The sequence below is a fragment of the Microcaecilia unicolor genome, chromosome 6, assembly GCF_901765095.1.
Source record: "Microcaecilia unicolor chromosome 6, aMicUni1.1, whole genome shotgun sequence".
In the NCBI taxonomy this organism is placed as follows: Eukaryota; Metazoa; Chordata; class Amphibia; order Gymnophiona; family Siphonopidae; genus Microcaecilia; species Microcaecilia unicolor.
The window spans coordinates 161,064,257-161,080,435 of record NC_044036.1 but is presented as its reverse complement, the minus strand read 5'-3'; the positions used below and the strand labels follow the sequence as shown (position 1 = coordinate 161,080,435).

Below are 16,179 nucleotides of genomic sequence, written 5' to 3'. Positions count from 1 at the left end.
TACAGAAGATCAGGCATCAAAATTCTTTTTCCTCCAAAAATACAACTTCTCCTTCAAATGCTTAGATATAAGTCAGGAAGAATCTCTAAAAACTTTTCATTAATGTTCAGAATAAGCTTTTTAACATATTATGCACCTGATCTAGGTTTCATGTGTAAGGTCTTTTACAAAGTATTTCTGAAGGGTTACAAAGTGATAGCATATTGCACGTAATCAGCATCTCTGAGTTCACAGGATGTCAGGGAGCTTTATAAAAAAAAAAAAAAAAAAAAAACTAGCCACAGCAACAGAAGGGATACGGAACATTCTCAGGACAACCATACGTAAAGTCCAATCACCTCTGGGAATAAAAAACAAAAACAAAAAAACACCTTTTACATTTCAGTGCAGATTTATTCCAAAACATCAATGCAACTAAACTACAATGCAACTCAAATCCCAATTCGTTCTACTTAAACCCATCTACAAGATCTTCTTAGAATCTTTCGATAGCAAGGTGAAATTTATTATCTGTTAATTTCCTTTCCTTGAATCTTGACAGACTGCTCCACACACTGATGGGTTATGTCCACTGACCACCAGATGGAAGCAGAGAAAAAATATTTTCCAGTTACAGCACTGGTATACAGCAGGTGCAGCCTGAAAATAGACAGAATACATCTAACAAAGCCCATAAAGGAAATCACTGCACAAAGTCCTCCAAAACCTCTGCCTAAAACAGAATCAAACATCATTAACTAATCTGAAGCTGAAGAGGAACTCCCAAGATTAACAGACTGGGTCCACCATGCCCCCAAGCAATCAGTGACTACTCTCAAACCCTAGTTTTCCATGCAGGACGGTAGACCATAGACTATTCTATTAGGACTCAAAGAAATTAATAGGTAAGAATAAATCACACGTTCCTTATTGTCCATCTAAACCAGTCCACACTGGTGGGCTGTACCAAAGTTCATACATCTGAGCGAAAGGACGACAAAAGCTCCTTGTACAACTGCCCTGCCAAAAAGTGGTCACCTCCAACCCACAGATCCAATTTATAATGCTTCACAAAGGAAATGAAAATCAGGGAGATGCTCGACAAATGTCCTCCAGAAAAACAGCCCAGGCCTCCACCAAGGAGGGGGCCTGGGCCCTAGTCAAGTGGGTTTGGAAGTCAATCAAACGGCCCTATTCACCAATGATCCATCGTGCAATCAAAGTTTTAGAAGTTGCGCCCCCTTTTCACAGAACAAAGCAGTCTGATCTCCTAAACTCAAAAGTCACCACCAGATACTTCTTCAAAATTCCACGGACATCCAAACTGCTTAGCACCTGATCTGCCTTCTCCCCAGATTTGAATGGAAATGCAGGCAGCAAAACTCCCTGGTTCAAGTGAAAGGAAGCACAGCCTTTGAAAGAAAAGAGGGCACCATATACAAAAACACAGCATCAGTGGAAAAGAACAAATAAGGTTTCATACATGAAAGAGTGCATTGCTCCAAAATCCAGTGGACCAAACAGATGTCAATTATAGTCACCTTCAAGGAAAGATCTTTTAGGGATGCTGTCAACAGAGGCTCAAAGGGAACTCCAGCCAAAGTCTTCAGAACCAGAGGAAGGCCCCGCTGGGGGAGGGCTGACCGAAGAGGGGGGACAAAGATATCTAAACCCCACTCCCACCCCAGACAAAAAAAAAAAAAACAGGACAACATCAGAGTGGGCTGCCAAAGACATGCTCGCAAGGGACCCCTAGTGCAGGCCCTGATCAAAGCCATCTTGGAGAAAGGAAAGGATTGCCAAAATACACGCCCTCCAAAGGGAGAATGACCTCTGACAAACATCAAAACTCAAAGGTCTTCCACACTCGCACACAGGCCAGGGACATGGAGGCTTTCCTAACCTGTGAGTACGTACCTATCAATTGCTCCTGGTATCTCAAACACCTCAAGTGCTACCTCTCAAGAGCCAGAAAATATCTTGATTTTCCTCCACAAGAAGTTGGACCAGATCTGCATAACTCAGACATCCTGGCCAATTGGGCACCATGAGAATTATCAGGGAGGGGTGCTGCACAAGATCTAGTCCACACTAAAGGCTGGGGAAAAACACATACAGTACCATCCAGTACACCAATCACAACCAAGCTCTGGATGGTGTTACAATTGAAAGAGTGGCGACATTTCACATTGTCCACAGAGACCATCAGATGGAATTCTGGCCTCCCCCTGCACAACCAGCCAAAATAACTAATTGCTCGGAGCCCATTCTCCCCCCCCCCCCCCCCCCCCCCCCCCCGAGTCCAGATTGTGGCAGTTGATAATGTCTGCTTGGACACTGTCCACCCCGGCAATGTGCATCGCCGAGAGTGTGGAAAAATGGATTTCTGTCCAGCCACTCCTAGTCCTGGCCTGTTTGTCGACATAAGCAAACATTATCATGTTGTCTTGAGAACAACTGAACTACTTTCCCCTGAATGATGGGAAGGACACCCCATAGTGCCAGGCGAATTGATCTGGCCTCCAGGCGGTTGATGGACCAGAAGGCCTCCTCTGCCGACCAAATGTACTACTACATTCCCCCCCCCCCCTCCCACCAGCCATCAGTGGTGACTATAGTCTACTCCAGAGCAGTCAAGAGGACCTCTTTGAGGATGTGAGCCAAGTGACCTCACCAGCTCAGTTCCTGCTTGAGAGGGCAAGAGCAGAAGTTGAACTTCAAAATCCTGAAACTCGGAGATTTCAACAGGGTCAACACCACCCTCTGAAGGGAGTGCACGTGGGCCCGTGCCCACAGAACCACCTCCACGGTGGCTGCCATCAAATCCTAGCAGTTAAGGTAATCACGCACTTAGGGAGTAGCTTGGGCACAAAACTCCCTTTTCTATGCTTAGAACATAAGAATAGCCATACTGGGTCAGACCAATGGTTCATCTAGCCCAGTATGCAGTGGCCAATCCAGGTCACAAGTACCTGGCAGAAACCCAAATAGTAGCAACATTCCATGCTACCAATTCCAGGGTAAGCAGTGGCTTCCCCCTGTGTGACTCAATAGCAGACTATGAACTTTTTCCTCTAGAAGCTTGTCCAAACCGTTTTTAAATTCAGATATGCTAACTGCTGTTACTACATCCTCTGGCAAAGAGTTCGAGAGCTTAACTATTCGTTGAGTGAAAAAACATTTTTTCCTATTTGTTTTAAAAGTATTATCATGTAACTTTACTGAGAGTGTTCCCTAATCTATGTACCTTTTCAAAGATTCTCTGGAGTCAAGAAGATACACCCAAGGTTGGTAATAAGGGCACCAACAGGTACTCCAGATTCTGTGTAGGTTTGGTGTGGCTCTTTGCATAGCTGACCACTCAACCCAGGCTCTCTTAAGAGCTTGACAACTTGGGACACTGCCACCCTAAAACCCTCTTCTGAACTGGCCTAGATCAACTAGTCTTCCAAATAAGGATGCACTTATACCCCATCCTTGCAGAAACAGATGGCAACCACCATGACCTTGGAAAAGATCTGTGGTGGAATAGCATGCCTGAGTGGAAGGGTCCAGAACTAAGAGTGCCTGCCTAACATGCAGAACCTCAGGAACCACTTGTGCTTCGGACTAAGCAGAAGTGAAAATAGGTCTCTGCCAGGTCTGAGGAAAGGTGCTCCCTTGGACTGAAGTGGAGGATCTTTATTGGGGCTCTTGAGGGCGGTACCGCCCTCCACCTGGACAATCGTCTTCTTGGTCACAGTTGTAACCAAAGCATCCACTTCTCATGTAGCCCTCTATTTCAATAATACCAAGTAGCTCACTGTATTAAAGGCTGAAAACAGGTCACGTATAAAGCATGTGTGGATATTTGCGCCTGCTTATTCTGCAGGTAATTTTTCAATAGAGTTATTTTCTTCCTCCAACCAAAACATGTTACTTGCACTGCTTCTTCTTAATATGGCTAGAAGAACAGTGCCGAGAAACAGAATATTTTCACATGGCAAACTAATGCACAGAAAAAATGTTTTTGACCCATGTAAACAGCTTTGAAAACTATGCTCTGATTCAATTTCAGCCAAATCCCATAGGCTAAGGCTCATTTATCAACAGCTTACAACCGTTTAGTTACTGTATAAATTAAATGTTTGACAAAGGAGTCTTCTTTGGTATGTCTTAGAACTATAAAACAGATACTCAGTGATTGTACTAACCTTTAAATCTTTCAGGGGTATCTCCAGATATTTTTGGATTACATATGACCATATTGTCTCCAGGTCTGCAAGGACAGCAGTGAGAGAGCCCCCTGGTCCTGGGTGCAAGTTCAGCTGACCTCTTCGTATGGGAGCGTGAATGTTATAGCAGTCTGATGGATTAACATAAATAGCCTGAAAGAAGAAAGAGGAAACAATTATAGACATCCTGCAAACTGAAGTCAGGGGGAAAAAAACATGCCAGAGAAACTGTCAGCCTCAAAATAAGTAAACACTAATTTCTACATCATTTCAAAATCAGGACAAGAATATAGCTTGGTAATTAGAAAATGTGAAGGAGAAGTGATGTGGTGCCATGCAAGAGAGCAGACACTGAACTGCGTAGCTCCTGCACTTCTCCTCCACGTTTAACCTGGAGTGGATGGTTCCTCTAATTCTATAGAAGTCGCAAAAAATTGCATGCATGCCCAATTTAATTGAATGAGGTAATTTGTGCTAATAACTGGCTTTTAAAACATGCAATTACTGGCACTAATTAAATTTATGTGCAAGTTCAAAAAGGGGGCATGGAAATGGGAGGGTGCATTGTTAAGTGTGGCTTATAGAATAGCACATTTCTTTTGGCACTGATTTTTTCGGCACCATATATAGAATTCACCTCTCTATGTCCTGAATTTCCTAATTGTTGACAACAGCATTTATCTCTTTATAGTTACAGAGACGATGCCTTCCTCTTTACATAAGGCCCTAAAAGTGGTCTTGTTGAAGCCAGGTAAAGATCTGCAACTGGCCGATTCATACAGACAATATCACTTCTCAACTAAGCTGTTACCAAAATACTGTCCAATAGGTTGGCCCATATATTACCTCACATTTTGACTGAGTCTCAGATTCTTGTCAGGTGGCCAAAAACTTGTGACAAATAATAGCTTCTCTTGAGAAGATTATGATCCAATAAGCAGTTTTGATGCAGAGAAGGGCATTCAATAGAGTTGTATGATGTATTATGAACATATGGAGGCTTATTTTCAAAGCACTTTGGGAGGCTAAGTTCCATAGGTTTCTATGGAACTTTGGGAGGCTAAGTGCTTTGAAAATGAGCCTCATGGTCTTATAGGGTCCTTATATCAGTGGTTCCCATAACGTTGGCACTAATGTAAATTATTTCCCGATAGCTGAGATAGAGGTCAATGGGGTATCTTTAGATTCTTTTGAAATAGTAAGAAGTACTAGACAAGGGTGCCCCTTCCTTTGTCCTTATTTTGGATCCCTTAACAGTTAATGCTCTACACTGTCCCAAGACATGTTAATCTAAATCTCAGTTGTATGTTAGTCCATGACTATTACCTCATACAAGAACCAAACTCTTGGTTCTTGTATGAGGTACAATACAACCAAAAACTTCATACCTCTTCTCCTACCAGGTATTCAGGATGATGAGACGTGTTGTCCATTTAACACCAGAACTATGATCTAACATAGCAGGACGCATTTGTTTATTATAGATCCGTGCCTGAAATGTCAAATAATTCTCATATTATTCTTCAACATCAGAAATTAAATTTCCTGTTTCTAAGAACAGCACTTTAATAGTTGCAATTTGACAAAGCCTTTTTTTTACACTATTTTTAAGGGGTCAATATTCAGCCAGCAGTGGTAAGTAGCTGGTAAGAACCTCAAATATTTAATGCCAGGAGCTTTGCATGCCCTGGCAGTGAATATCTGGCTAGGACTTCCAACTCAGAAGTTAACAGGACACCGGCCGAGATTCAGGACCAGTGCCCAGTTAACTCGTCATATAAAATTAGGACAGAGGTTTTACCTTCTTAACTTTATGCGGTTACTTAGCCAGTTAGCAGACTGCCCGCAAATTAGCCGGCTTTGACATAGGCGGTTTAGAGGGGAAATTGAGCGGCACTATCCACTTAAGTACTGCTGATATCCCCGATAAACCCTACACAAGCGATTTAAACAACAAAGAGCCTTTCCTGGCCGAATAACTGCTTTGAATTAGGACCCTAAATTTATTATTTATCTCATTTAGATGACTATAAGAAACAAAGACAAGGAACAGAGAACAGTGCCTTACTCACAGGTGACATTACTAAGCTGCTAGACATATGGGGGTAGATTCAATAAAAGAGTGCTGGGATGATGTGCGCTCAGCACGAATTCTACAACGCACGGAACTGCTGTTATAGAATACTAGTGTATTGACACACCTAACATTAGGTGTGAGCACTTGTGCCAGCTCAAAGATTGGTGGTGTAAGTGGTCACATCTAACTGGCGGACACACCCCAACCCACGCATGCCCCTCCCATGTTCATGTCCCCCTTGAAACTGCACGCTTTGGGATCTGAGCACACAACTTACAGAACAGTTACACACATAACTGCTAATTGTGGGGTCCTTTTACTAAGCTGCGGTAAAGCATCAGCGCATGTTTTTGACGCACGCTGAGGCCCCCCCTTTTACCGCAGCAGGTAAAAGGCTATCTTTTTCTGAGGACAAGAAATGGCCATGTGCTACGTGAACCACTTCGGTGGGGAGAATTACCGTCCCACGCTAACTGATCAGTGTGCGGCATTGCCCGATTACCGGCACTACAAAAATAGAAACTTGCTTGCTCAAGATCACAAGGAAATATCAGTGGGGAGATGTAAGGACTGAACCATTCCTCTTACTACTACACTGCTCCTCCTCTTCCTTAGCATCATAACAGTGCACCACTAGAAATGAGAAGCGTACTGGGAGGAAGCGTGTCTGCTTCAAACGGCACTTTCACCCACTATTATTACTGTGACTTAGCATTCCACACAGCAAGGCTCATTGTGTGTCAGATCAAAGTATGTGTTGTGTATTAGTTTACTTTAGGAGGCGTGATTAGGTTTAGAGAGAATCCATGTACTTGGAGAAATCAGGAGATCCCACGGGGTGTAAAATGAAAATGCAAAAGGTGGGAATGGAGCCAGGCTATCCAAAGACTAACACAAAGGTGCAATTGAAATATATGACGTTTAATAGTTTTGTAACAAACAATAATAAAACAACGATGGTACAGCACGTAGCGGCAGACGGATCATTCACTGAATGGTCTTTTTAAAGACCTTTTTAGATCCTGTCTGCAGTTTTAACATTTGGTTTTTTCGAGTGTGGAGATTTTGTGATTATAATTATTGATAATCTCTATTCATGGTTTTACCTTAGTGATCAGACTCCTGATGTAGGCCACCCCGGTCGAAACACAACGTTTGTGTCGAGTCATTTTCTATGTAAATTGTTTTATTATTGTTTGTTACAAAACTATTAAACGTCATATATTTCAATTGCACCTTTGGTTCAGTCTTTGGATAGCTGGCTCACATTCCCACCTTTTGCATTTTCATGTGATTAGGTTTATTATGCATTTTCATTTCATTTAATACATGCTTGTTAGCATACCAAACAAAATGTAAAATGACTGAAATAGGGAAAATTAAAATAAAGTTTCCCCTGCATATTATTTATTTGACTCAGAATGATTTTCTATGTCAGCGTTGTTCTTTATCGGATGGCTGGAAACAGCAGACTATATACCTAATGCTAATATTTTATTGTAAATACATTACATCAACCTTGGAAGGCTTCCTCCAGATATACAGAATTTCTTTAGTTACACTCACCAAAATGCCTGAAGCAGTTTATATAAAATCAATTTCATACAATAAAACAATCCAATAACAATGTTACCTCTCTCATAACCTCTGAAACACCCCCAGTTTCTACCAACCCAATTACAATATAATCAAGATCATACCATAAACAACGCAGTGACTATACAGATTTTTCTAACCCCATCCGTCAGCCAACACTTACACCCCTTGCTAAGGGTCATATAAATAACTGAACCAGAAGCCCCAGGCAGCCTCACATTGTGAGCTCAAAGCCCTGGCAAACCACCAAGCCTTGATCCTGTATAAAAGTTAAATAATCTTGCTGTAAGCATAACTCAAATGGCAAGACATTTCATAGGTAAAGCCCAAGTAGCTGACAGCCCTATGCAGCAAGTTTTCCAATATCAATTGCCCTGGAAACTACAACAAAGATTACTGCACCGAATATAATGACCATGGAAAGGCTTAAGTAACTCCCTCAAATAGCACAGTCCCTTCTGGAACAGTGGACAACACATACAGAAGTTTAAATATGTGCTGAATGTTCTAACCCCCCCCCCCCCCCAAAACAACCCCCCCCCCCCCCCCCCCCAAAACAAACAAAAACAAAACCAACCCCCCCCCCCCCCCCCCCCGGGAAACAAACACACACAAAGGTGCTTGCTTCTTCATTCCTGAGTGTCCCTCTCCCCCCACCGGTATTCTGCTACATAAGTCACGGGGTGCTTTGGAGTACTAGAGTTTTAAAGAGCACATCAAAAACCACATGAAAAAGTTAATGTCTTTAATAATTAAAAAAAAAAAAGTTCTCTCTCTTTACGGGTAGACAGTGATATACCTCAGCATTATAACCTCCAGGCAAGTATTTCAGCCTAGCTACGATTTTGAGTACAATAAACTGACTTGCTGTTTTAAGTTGCTCAAATCAAGGAAGAAGACGTAGTTAGTTCAGCCCGTAAACATCTTGACTTTATTCTTGGCTGGTATGACACTTTAGTACCAGCTTAAGCCATGTCATTTTTCTGCTACTTGAAGATGTCTGACCTTTGATCTGCTCAAGTAACATCATGGCATAACAAAAGAAAAGGACTGAAGGTTTCACCTGCTCTGGCGAGACTGGGATACGCCTTGCACCATTTGACATCTTTTTGGACCATATTGCTTGATCCACCATCTTAAGGCCATTTTGCCTTTGTTCATTACTCTCTGGTTTCTAAAGAAGGAAGAAATAATTTGGCAAGAGGAAAAAAGATTACAGAAAGATAACTAGCTTGTAGATTTTTCACCCCCCCCCCCCCCTCCCATACCACCATTCTGTACTACTATACGGGATATATACACAGTGAGATAGCAAAAGACATCTCTCCCTTTCTGCTTTTCTTCTTTGGCTTGGGGAGAACCTGAAACCAGCAACTGGCGGCTTATCAAGGGTTAAATGGTGAACCAAGAAAAAAAGTTTCCAAAAAAATCTTCTGCACCCCATTTATGCCTTTACTTAAGGCAAAATTTTGCCTACATGAAGCACTGCTACTTTAAACATAGAAATTAGAGGATATCAAAATTATGACTCATAAAACAGTCCACAGAAAACTTAAAGGCCCTTTTACTGAGATGTACTAAACAGCATGTGAATTAAGTGATTATAAGCTAACAGTTACTACATGTTAACTTATACCATGTCAGGTTGGCCTTGCTTCAGTTTCAGTCGAAAATGCAGGGCATTTTCAGCTGAAAGCAAAAAACTCCCCCTCCTCTTTAGGGGAAAATGGGTCCAAACTCTGCCTCTCCTCCCTGACCAAAAGCAGACCCCATACCCCACCACACCCAGGACCTACCTCCCCCTTGCTCATGCCAGCTCCCAGGTCAAAATAGCTGCAGAGACTGCCATGGTGCAGTAGGTCACCGCAGCCATTTTGAGATTGGAGCGGCATGGCCAGGAGCAACTTGAATCACTTCTCCCTATCGGAGGAGGGTGGGGGGCTCACTTTTGTTCGGGGGGGGGGGGGCAGAATGGAGCCCATTTTTGTTTAGGGGCAGAGCGGAGCTCACTTTTGTATGGGGGGGAGGGGCATGCTGGTACCATTTTCTGACAAGACAGCATGGGCTAATTTGTGCACTATCCTCATAGCCTGTTGTGGGGCAGGAAATAGACAGACTATGAGGGGCATAATCGAACGCGAACGCCCATTTGTAAAAACGTCCATCTCCGAGAACGGGTCCGTGAAGGGGCGGGCCGAACTGTATTTTCGAAAAAAAAATGGACGTCCATCTTTTTTCGAAAATACATTGGATTAGGGCGTTTTTTTGAGATGGGCGTTTTTGTTTTTTAGCGATAATCGAAACCGAAGCGTCCCAGCTCAAAAACGACCAAATCCAAGGCATTTGGTCGTGGGAGGGGCCCGCATTCGTAGTGCACTGGTCCCCCTGAGATGCCTCTATGCCAGCCTCAAATATCATACTAGCTCCATGACAGTAGTATGCAGGTCCCCAGAGCAATTTTACTTTAGTTGGTGCTGCGCAGGACCCATGCAGAGAGGAAAAATCGGAAGAAAAAAAAAACAAGCACGCAAGTGCAGTCAGGGACGTCCAAATTAAAAGATAGTAAAAGGGGGAATTGAACCGCAACCTTTTGATTACAAGCTCAGTGCTCTAGCCAGTGCAACCACTGATTAGACGTCTTTCCCTTTCCATTAAGGCCCTCCAAGTTTCTGTCAGCCAATCAACAGCTCATTTAGCTGACATCTGTTTCAGCTAAACAGCGGTGATTGGCTGACAGAAACTTGGAGGGACTTAATGGAAAGGGAAGGACATCCAAGCACCTGAATAATGTGGTTCACTGGCTAGAGCACTTGAGCTTATAATCAGAAGGTTGCTGGTTCGATTCCCCCTTTCACTATCCTGGTAATTTAGACGTCCCTGACTGCAGTTGCTTGTTTTTTTTTTTTTTTTCTTCCGATTTTTCCTCTCTGCATGGGTCCTGCACAGCACTAACTAAACTAAAATTACTTCGGGGACCTGCATACTGCTGTCATGGAGCTGGGATGACATTTGAGGCTGGCTTACATGTTGGGAAAAAAGTGTTTAACATTCGGTTTTTTTGGTGGGAGGGGGTTACTGACCACTGGGGGAGTCAGGGGAGGTCCTCCCCGGTTCCCTCCGGTTGGTCATCTGGTCATTTAGGGCACTTTTTTGGGACTGTTCGTGAAAAAAAACGGGGTCCAACAAAACGTGACCTAAATTTCTCTCTGAAAACGCCCTTCTTTTTTCCATTATCGGCCGACGCACGCACATCTCTGCTCAGCCGATTAACCACGCCTCAGTCCCGCCCTTCACCACGCCTCCGGACCACGCCCCCCGTCAACTTTATGCGTTTCCCGCAACGGAGTGCAGTTTGAAACGCCCAAAATCGGCTTTCGATTATACCGATTTGGGCACCCACAAGAGAAAGACGTCCATCTCCCGATTTAGGTCGGATTTGGGCGTTTTCTCTTTCGAAAAAAGCCTCTATTGTTGTAGTTAGCATGTGGTAACGTACTACATACTATTACTGCGGCAGATAATACAGATGCTACAAATGCTTCTTAATTGCCTCTATGCTATTTGTAATATACTTACTGTATGGTAAAGTTTTTTTCTGTATAGTAACTATGGGAACATGCTGGGAATGTCTCCAACAGTTACGCAAAGGCTTTGCATTTTAACATACATTAACTGAACAAAAAAAAACAAAAAGGCACACAACTGCTTACAAACAGTAGATAAAAACAACAAAGCAGTGGAATCAAATGCATTTATTGGAACAATACCCGACGTGGCCACGTTTCGCCCCTCAGGCTGCGTCAGGGGTACAACTATAAAACAAAACTAGTATAAAAACATGTATAACCATACATATTAACATGTCATAAGCATGATTCAACTAATAAAAGGCAATTATAAAAAAAAAAATTTTTAACATATATAAAACAATCCTTTAAAAGTTCTAAAAACACGTATCGACATACATGATATCATCTGTAAAACAAATATTTATAATTATCATTAACATCATACATCACATAAATTTTTATCAGAACATCTACAATTACTCATATCACATTTATAACTCTCAATAAAAAATGTTAAAAATCATACAATTAGAATCAAAACAATTCAATGAAGAGGGGAAGAAATTTCTTTATACATACCTATCAAAAGTGTATGTAAATATATCATACACACTAGTAGTTCCAAAAATCTAGTTCTATCAGATATAAAAACAAAAAATAAAGTGTCATCAGACAAGATGCATATCTAAATGTACACAAAACTTTTAAAAAGACTCTAGACATTCTAGTTTCTCCACTGATATTCTTAACACAAAACCAAAAAAACTCCTTAGAAATAAATAGCCAGTCCACATTCTGCTAGAGGCAGGAAACAGTTCACTGAATAAAAGACTTCTCACAAAAATATAAATATAACAACAGAGGAAGCACTGCAAGCACTCAATATTAAAAACAACATCTAGTACGTCTTTTATTCAGTGAACTGTTTCCTGCCTCTAGCAGTAATGTGGACTGGCTATTTATTTCTAAGGAGTTTTTTTGGTTTGTGTTAAGAATATCAGTGGAGAAACTAGAATGTCTAGAGTCTTTAAAAGTTTTGTGTACATTTAGATATGCATCTTGTCTGATGACACTTTTATTTTTTGTTTTTATATCTGTATAGAACTAGATTTTTGGAACTACTAGTGTGTATGATATATTTACATACACTTTTGATAGGTATGTATAAAGAAATTTCTTCCCCTCTTCATTGAATTGTTTTGATTCTAATTGTATGATTTTAACATTTTTTATTGAGAGTTATAAATGTGATATGAGTAATTGTAGATGTTCTGATAAAAATTTTATGTGATGTATGATTTTAATGATAATTATAAATATTTGTTTTACAGATGATATCATGTATGTCTATACATGTTTTTAGAACTTTTAAAGGATTGTTTTATATATGTTAAAAATTTTTTTTTTTTAATAATTGCCTTTTATTAGTTGAATCATGCTTATGACATTGTTAATATGTATGGTTATACATGTTTTTATACTTATGTTTTGTTTTTATAGTTTGTACCCCTGACGCAGCCTGAGGGCGAAAACATGGCCACGTCGGGTATTGTTCCAATAAATGCATTTGATTCCACTGCTTTGTTGTTTTTTATTTACATACATTAACTGGAAAACTTTACTGTATGCTGAGGTACAGCAAGAAATCATGGACTAGACACACAAGATCCCTAGTTGTAAAGAAAGGAAAGTCTGCAATCAAGGGAAACCTATGGCATTACATCTGAAATTAAACTGGGCAGACTAGATGGGACTTGAGGTACTTAATCTGAAGCCATTATCTATGTTCTGACAATTTATTTTCAGATACCATGTGGCGATTTCCACAAAGGTTCTACAACTGCATTTGGATGACTTACATTTAGTCCATCTCTCAACAGCCACCTGTCCCTGTATATAGGTTGTCCTGGATATTTGTGCCTTCTTCCAATGATGTGAGGAATGTTAAGTGGAAGAGTGTCTGTGGCTCTGCCAATCCTCAGAGTTGTCGAACCAGGGTGTATTACAAACAATAAAGTTGCTCTGTATTTGCTGGAAGTATCAAAACAGAATAGGACATGTTTTATGTATATACTATGCAAAATGTTCCCGGATTCACTTGCTCGTTTATCAGTAGTCCTCGTTGCTGTGCACAGACAAATAAACCAGAATTGTAGTGAGCATTAACTATCAAAGTAATAATCTTGAACATATCTACTCATTGTGTCTCACAACATTTACGATAAAAACTGTGTAAATCTGACAAGGTTAATGACAACAAATATTAATAAAAACTAAGAAGCTGTCAGACTTCTTTTAGATAGAAACAGAGTTGTTTCTATCTAAAAGAAGTCTGACCAGCACCTGAAACCAAGCTCATTTTCCCATTCCTGAAAAGGTTTGGTAGCACAGAAAGTATAGCAGGATTCTAATAAAACATAATGATCTTGATAGAAAATACACCACATTAAATATGATCTTAAGATGAAGTCTGTTAGCACCCGATTATGCTAGCTACTGGCTCAGTATTCAAATTGTGGTGCACGCCTAAATTTTGCATGTGTAATTTTGGACACCATATATAGAATCCGGGGGCTAATACACATAGGCACTGATGTCTGTTGTTATGAGAACGGGTGCATGTTCATGCATCAGCATTTAAGCACATACAGCCCAGTAACACTCCCTCCCTGCTATGTTATTAAAAAACAATCAAACAAAATAACAGCTAAGCACAACTCAGTGTCAATGGAGAAGTAGACAAAGCACTGCTACTTGCTTGAACTACTTATTGGGTTCCTAACCAGCTAACAGTGGAAACAGAGGCAAACATTGCAAGCTAGTTGATGCTCATAGTTGAATGATGACAGAGTAGGATGAAAGGGAAGGGGAAAGTGTCTAAGAAAGGAAAAGAGAAGGCCAGAGTTGCTCAACCTCTCCCCATCACAATCATTCAGACTCCTGGAGATAGGAATAGGGATTGAGAGAAATGATAGGGGTAATGACGGTGGATTGAAAGTGTGTGTGACTTGGAAGGGAAATAGAAAGCACTGATAAGTGAATGGTGGGGACACTCTATCTATCTTATCTATCTATATACATACATATACATACACACACAACAGAGATAAAGAGAAGGGTAAGACACTAAAGGAGATAAGAAGGGAGACAGATGGAAAGGGACTAGTGCAGAAAAGAAGAGAAATGGAGAAAGGAAAAATAAGTAGTGGGGATAGGGGAAATTGAACAAGTGTTGGATTAATTTGTGCTGGTGAGAGATGACTTAATAGGGTTGAGCGAACAAGCTCCTCTGATGAATTTCTCTTTGTGTCGCCTTGTCATTAACATATGTCAGAGGTATGTTTTCATGAATGATATAAGAAATAAACACACACATGTATAATGAAATACTTCAACCTACACTGAACAGCTCAGTGGGCAAGCCTTTTATAGTAAGAATGCTGCATCATGTGATGACTTCCTGATCTGAATGCTCTAATGAATATTTTAATGCATTCACTCTATGCTAAGTAATTGCCATATGGAAATTGTATACCAAGAGTCTGATTCAAACCTGGTGTAGCCAACACTGTTTAACTTCAATTTACTACACTTCATGGACGTATTTGCAGTTTGTCCCATGCTTAGAGAAACCAACAGCCCAACCATGAGGACAACCCCAGGAAAATGCTTAATTACGCAGGAGACTTTGTGCCCAGCTCGTTTGGACTGCCATTCCAAACCAGTATGGAATCTGTAGTGCCTGATCCTTCCTGTCTACTGAAATTTTTGTTTTAAGTTACATTTGTTCCCCGCCACTCATGGCAGGCTCAATGCGGTGGGCAATGGAGGGTTAAGTGACTTGCCCAGAGTCACAAGGAAGGAGCTGCCTGTGCTGGGAATCGAACTCAGGTCCTCAGTTCCCCAGGACCAAAGTCCACCACCCTAACCACTAGGCCACTGATACAAGTCCATAATGCAACAAGATGGGGTGGTCAGAAGTTCAGGACTATCCCAAAATCTCCAGCCTAGAACGTGGGTAAACTGGCATCTTTTGGACTAGCTCAATTCGTCCTGAGCAAAGGCAAATAAAAGGTATAAAAAGCATAAAGGCACCAGAGAACTACATGATCAAGAGTGAACCGGAACCAATAACGCGTGCTCACAACCCGCGTAATACTCCTTCCTGTCACACAGAGCCCAAGACGGCCCGCAGCCCCACACAACAGCAGACAGGCCTCTGCCACTCACCTCCTGCAACGGCTCCGGCACCAGAGGAGGTACTATAGGCCGTTTCACTCCGCGCTGCTCTCGTTCCTTCTCTCGCTCTTTCTCCTTCCCTTTCTCCGGTTCCCCCTTCTCCGCCTGTGTCATCTTAATACCGGTCTCCGGGCTTCTTCGGCAACAGGCACGCGCAGCCTGGGATGACTGGCGCACGCATGCGTACTCTCGGCCGACCGGCGGCGACCCGGAGTTGTAAGGCAAGAAAAGAAAAAAAAAAGGACGACTGAGGATATGCACGGAGGTTTCGCAGTCTTACAGTGCAAACAAGACAACAGGTCACAGGAAAAATCCTTAGGTGTACGATAGAGCAGAGTTGGTAGCAATATCATTCAGGTAGATAGCTATCATTCAGAGAGGAAGTGGGGGGGGGGGGGGGGGGATATTAAGAGTGAGCAGGTTGCACCCCAAATTCAAAATGAAGGACCTGGAAAAATACCGTGATACCACCCCCCCCCCCCCCCCCCCCCCCCCAAGGAAGAAG

At 41.7% G+C, this 16,179-nt stretch overlaps 1 protein-coding gene across 1 annotated transcript in view; it reads right to left on the bottom strand.

The window, feature by feature from the left end:
• ACTR8 (actin related protein 8) overlaps positions 1–15,832 on the bottom strand; it is a 33,259-nt gene extending 17,427 nt beyond the window's left edge. Inside the window, 7 exon segments of the mRNA XM_030205950.1 lie at positions 4,173–4,346; positions 5,582–5,622; positions 5,625–5,685; positions 8,930–9,040; positions 13,295–13,441; positions 13,443–13,466; positions 15,666–15,832. Of these exon segments, the coding sequence (XP_030061810.1) occupies positions 4,173–4,346; positions 5,582–5,622; positions 5,625–5,685; positions 8,930–9,040; positions 13,295–13,441; positions 13,443–13,466; positions 15,666–15,788 (681 nt within the window). The 5' untranslated portion in view covers positions 15,789–15,832.
• Positions 15,833–16,179: the final 347 nt, after the last annotated feature.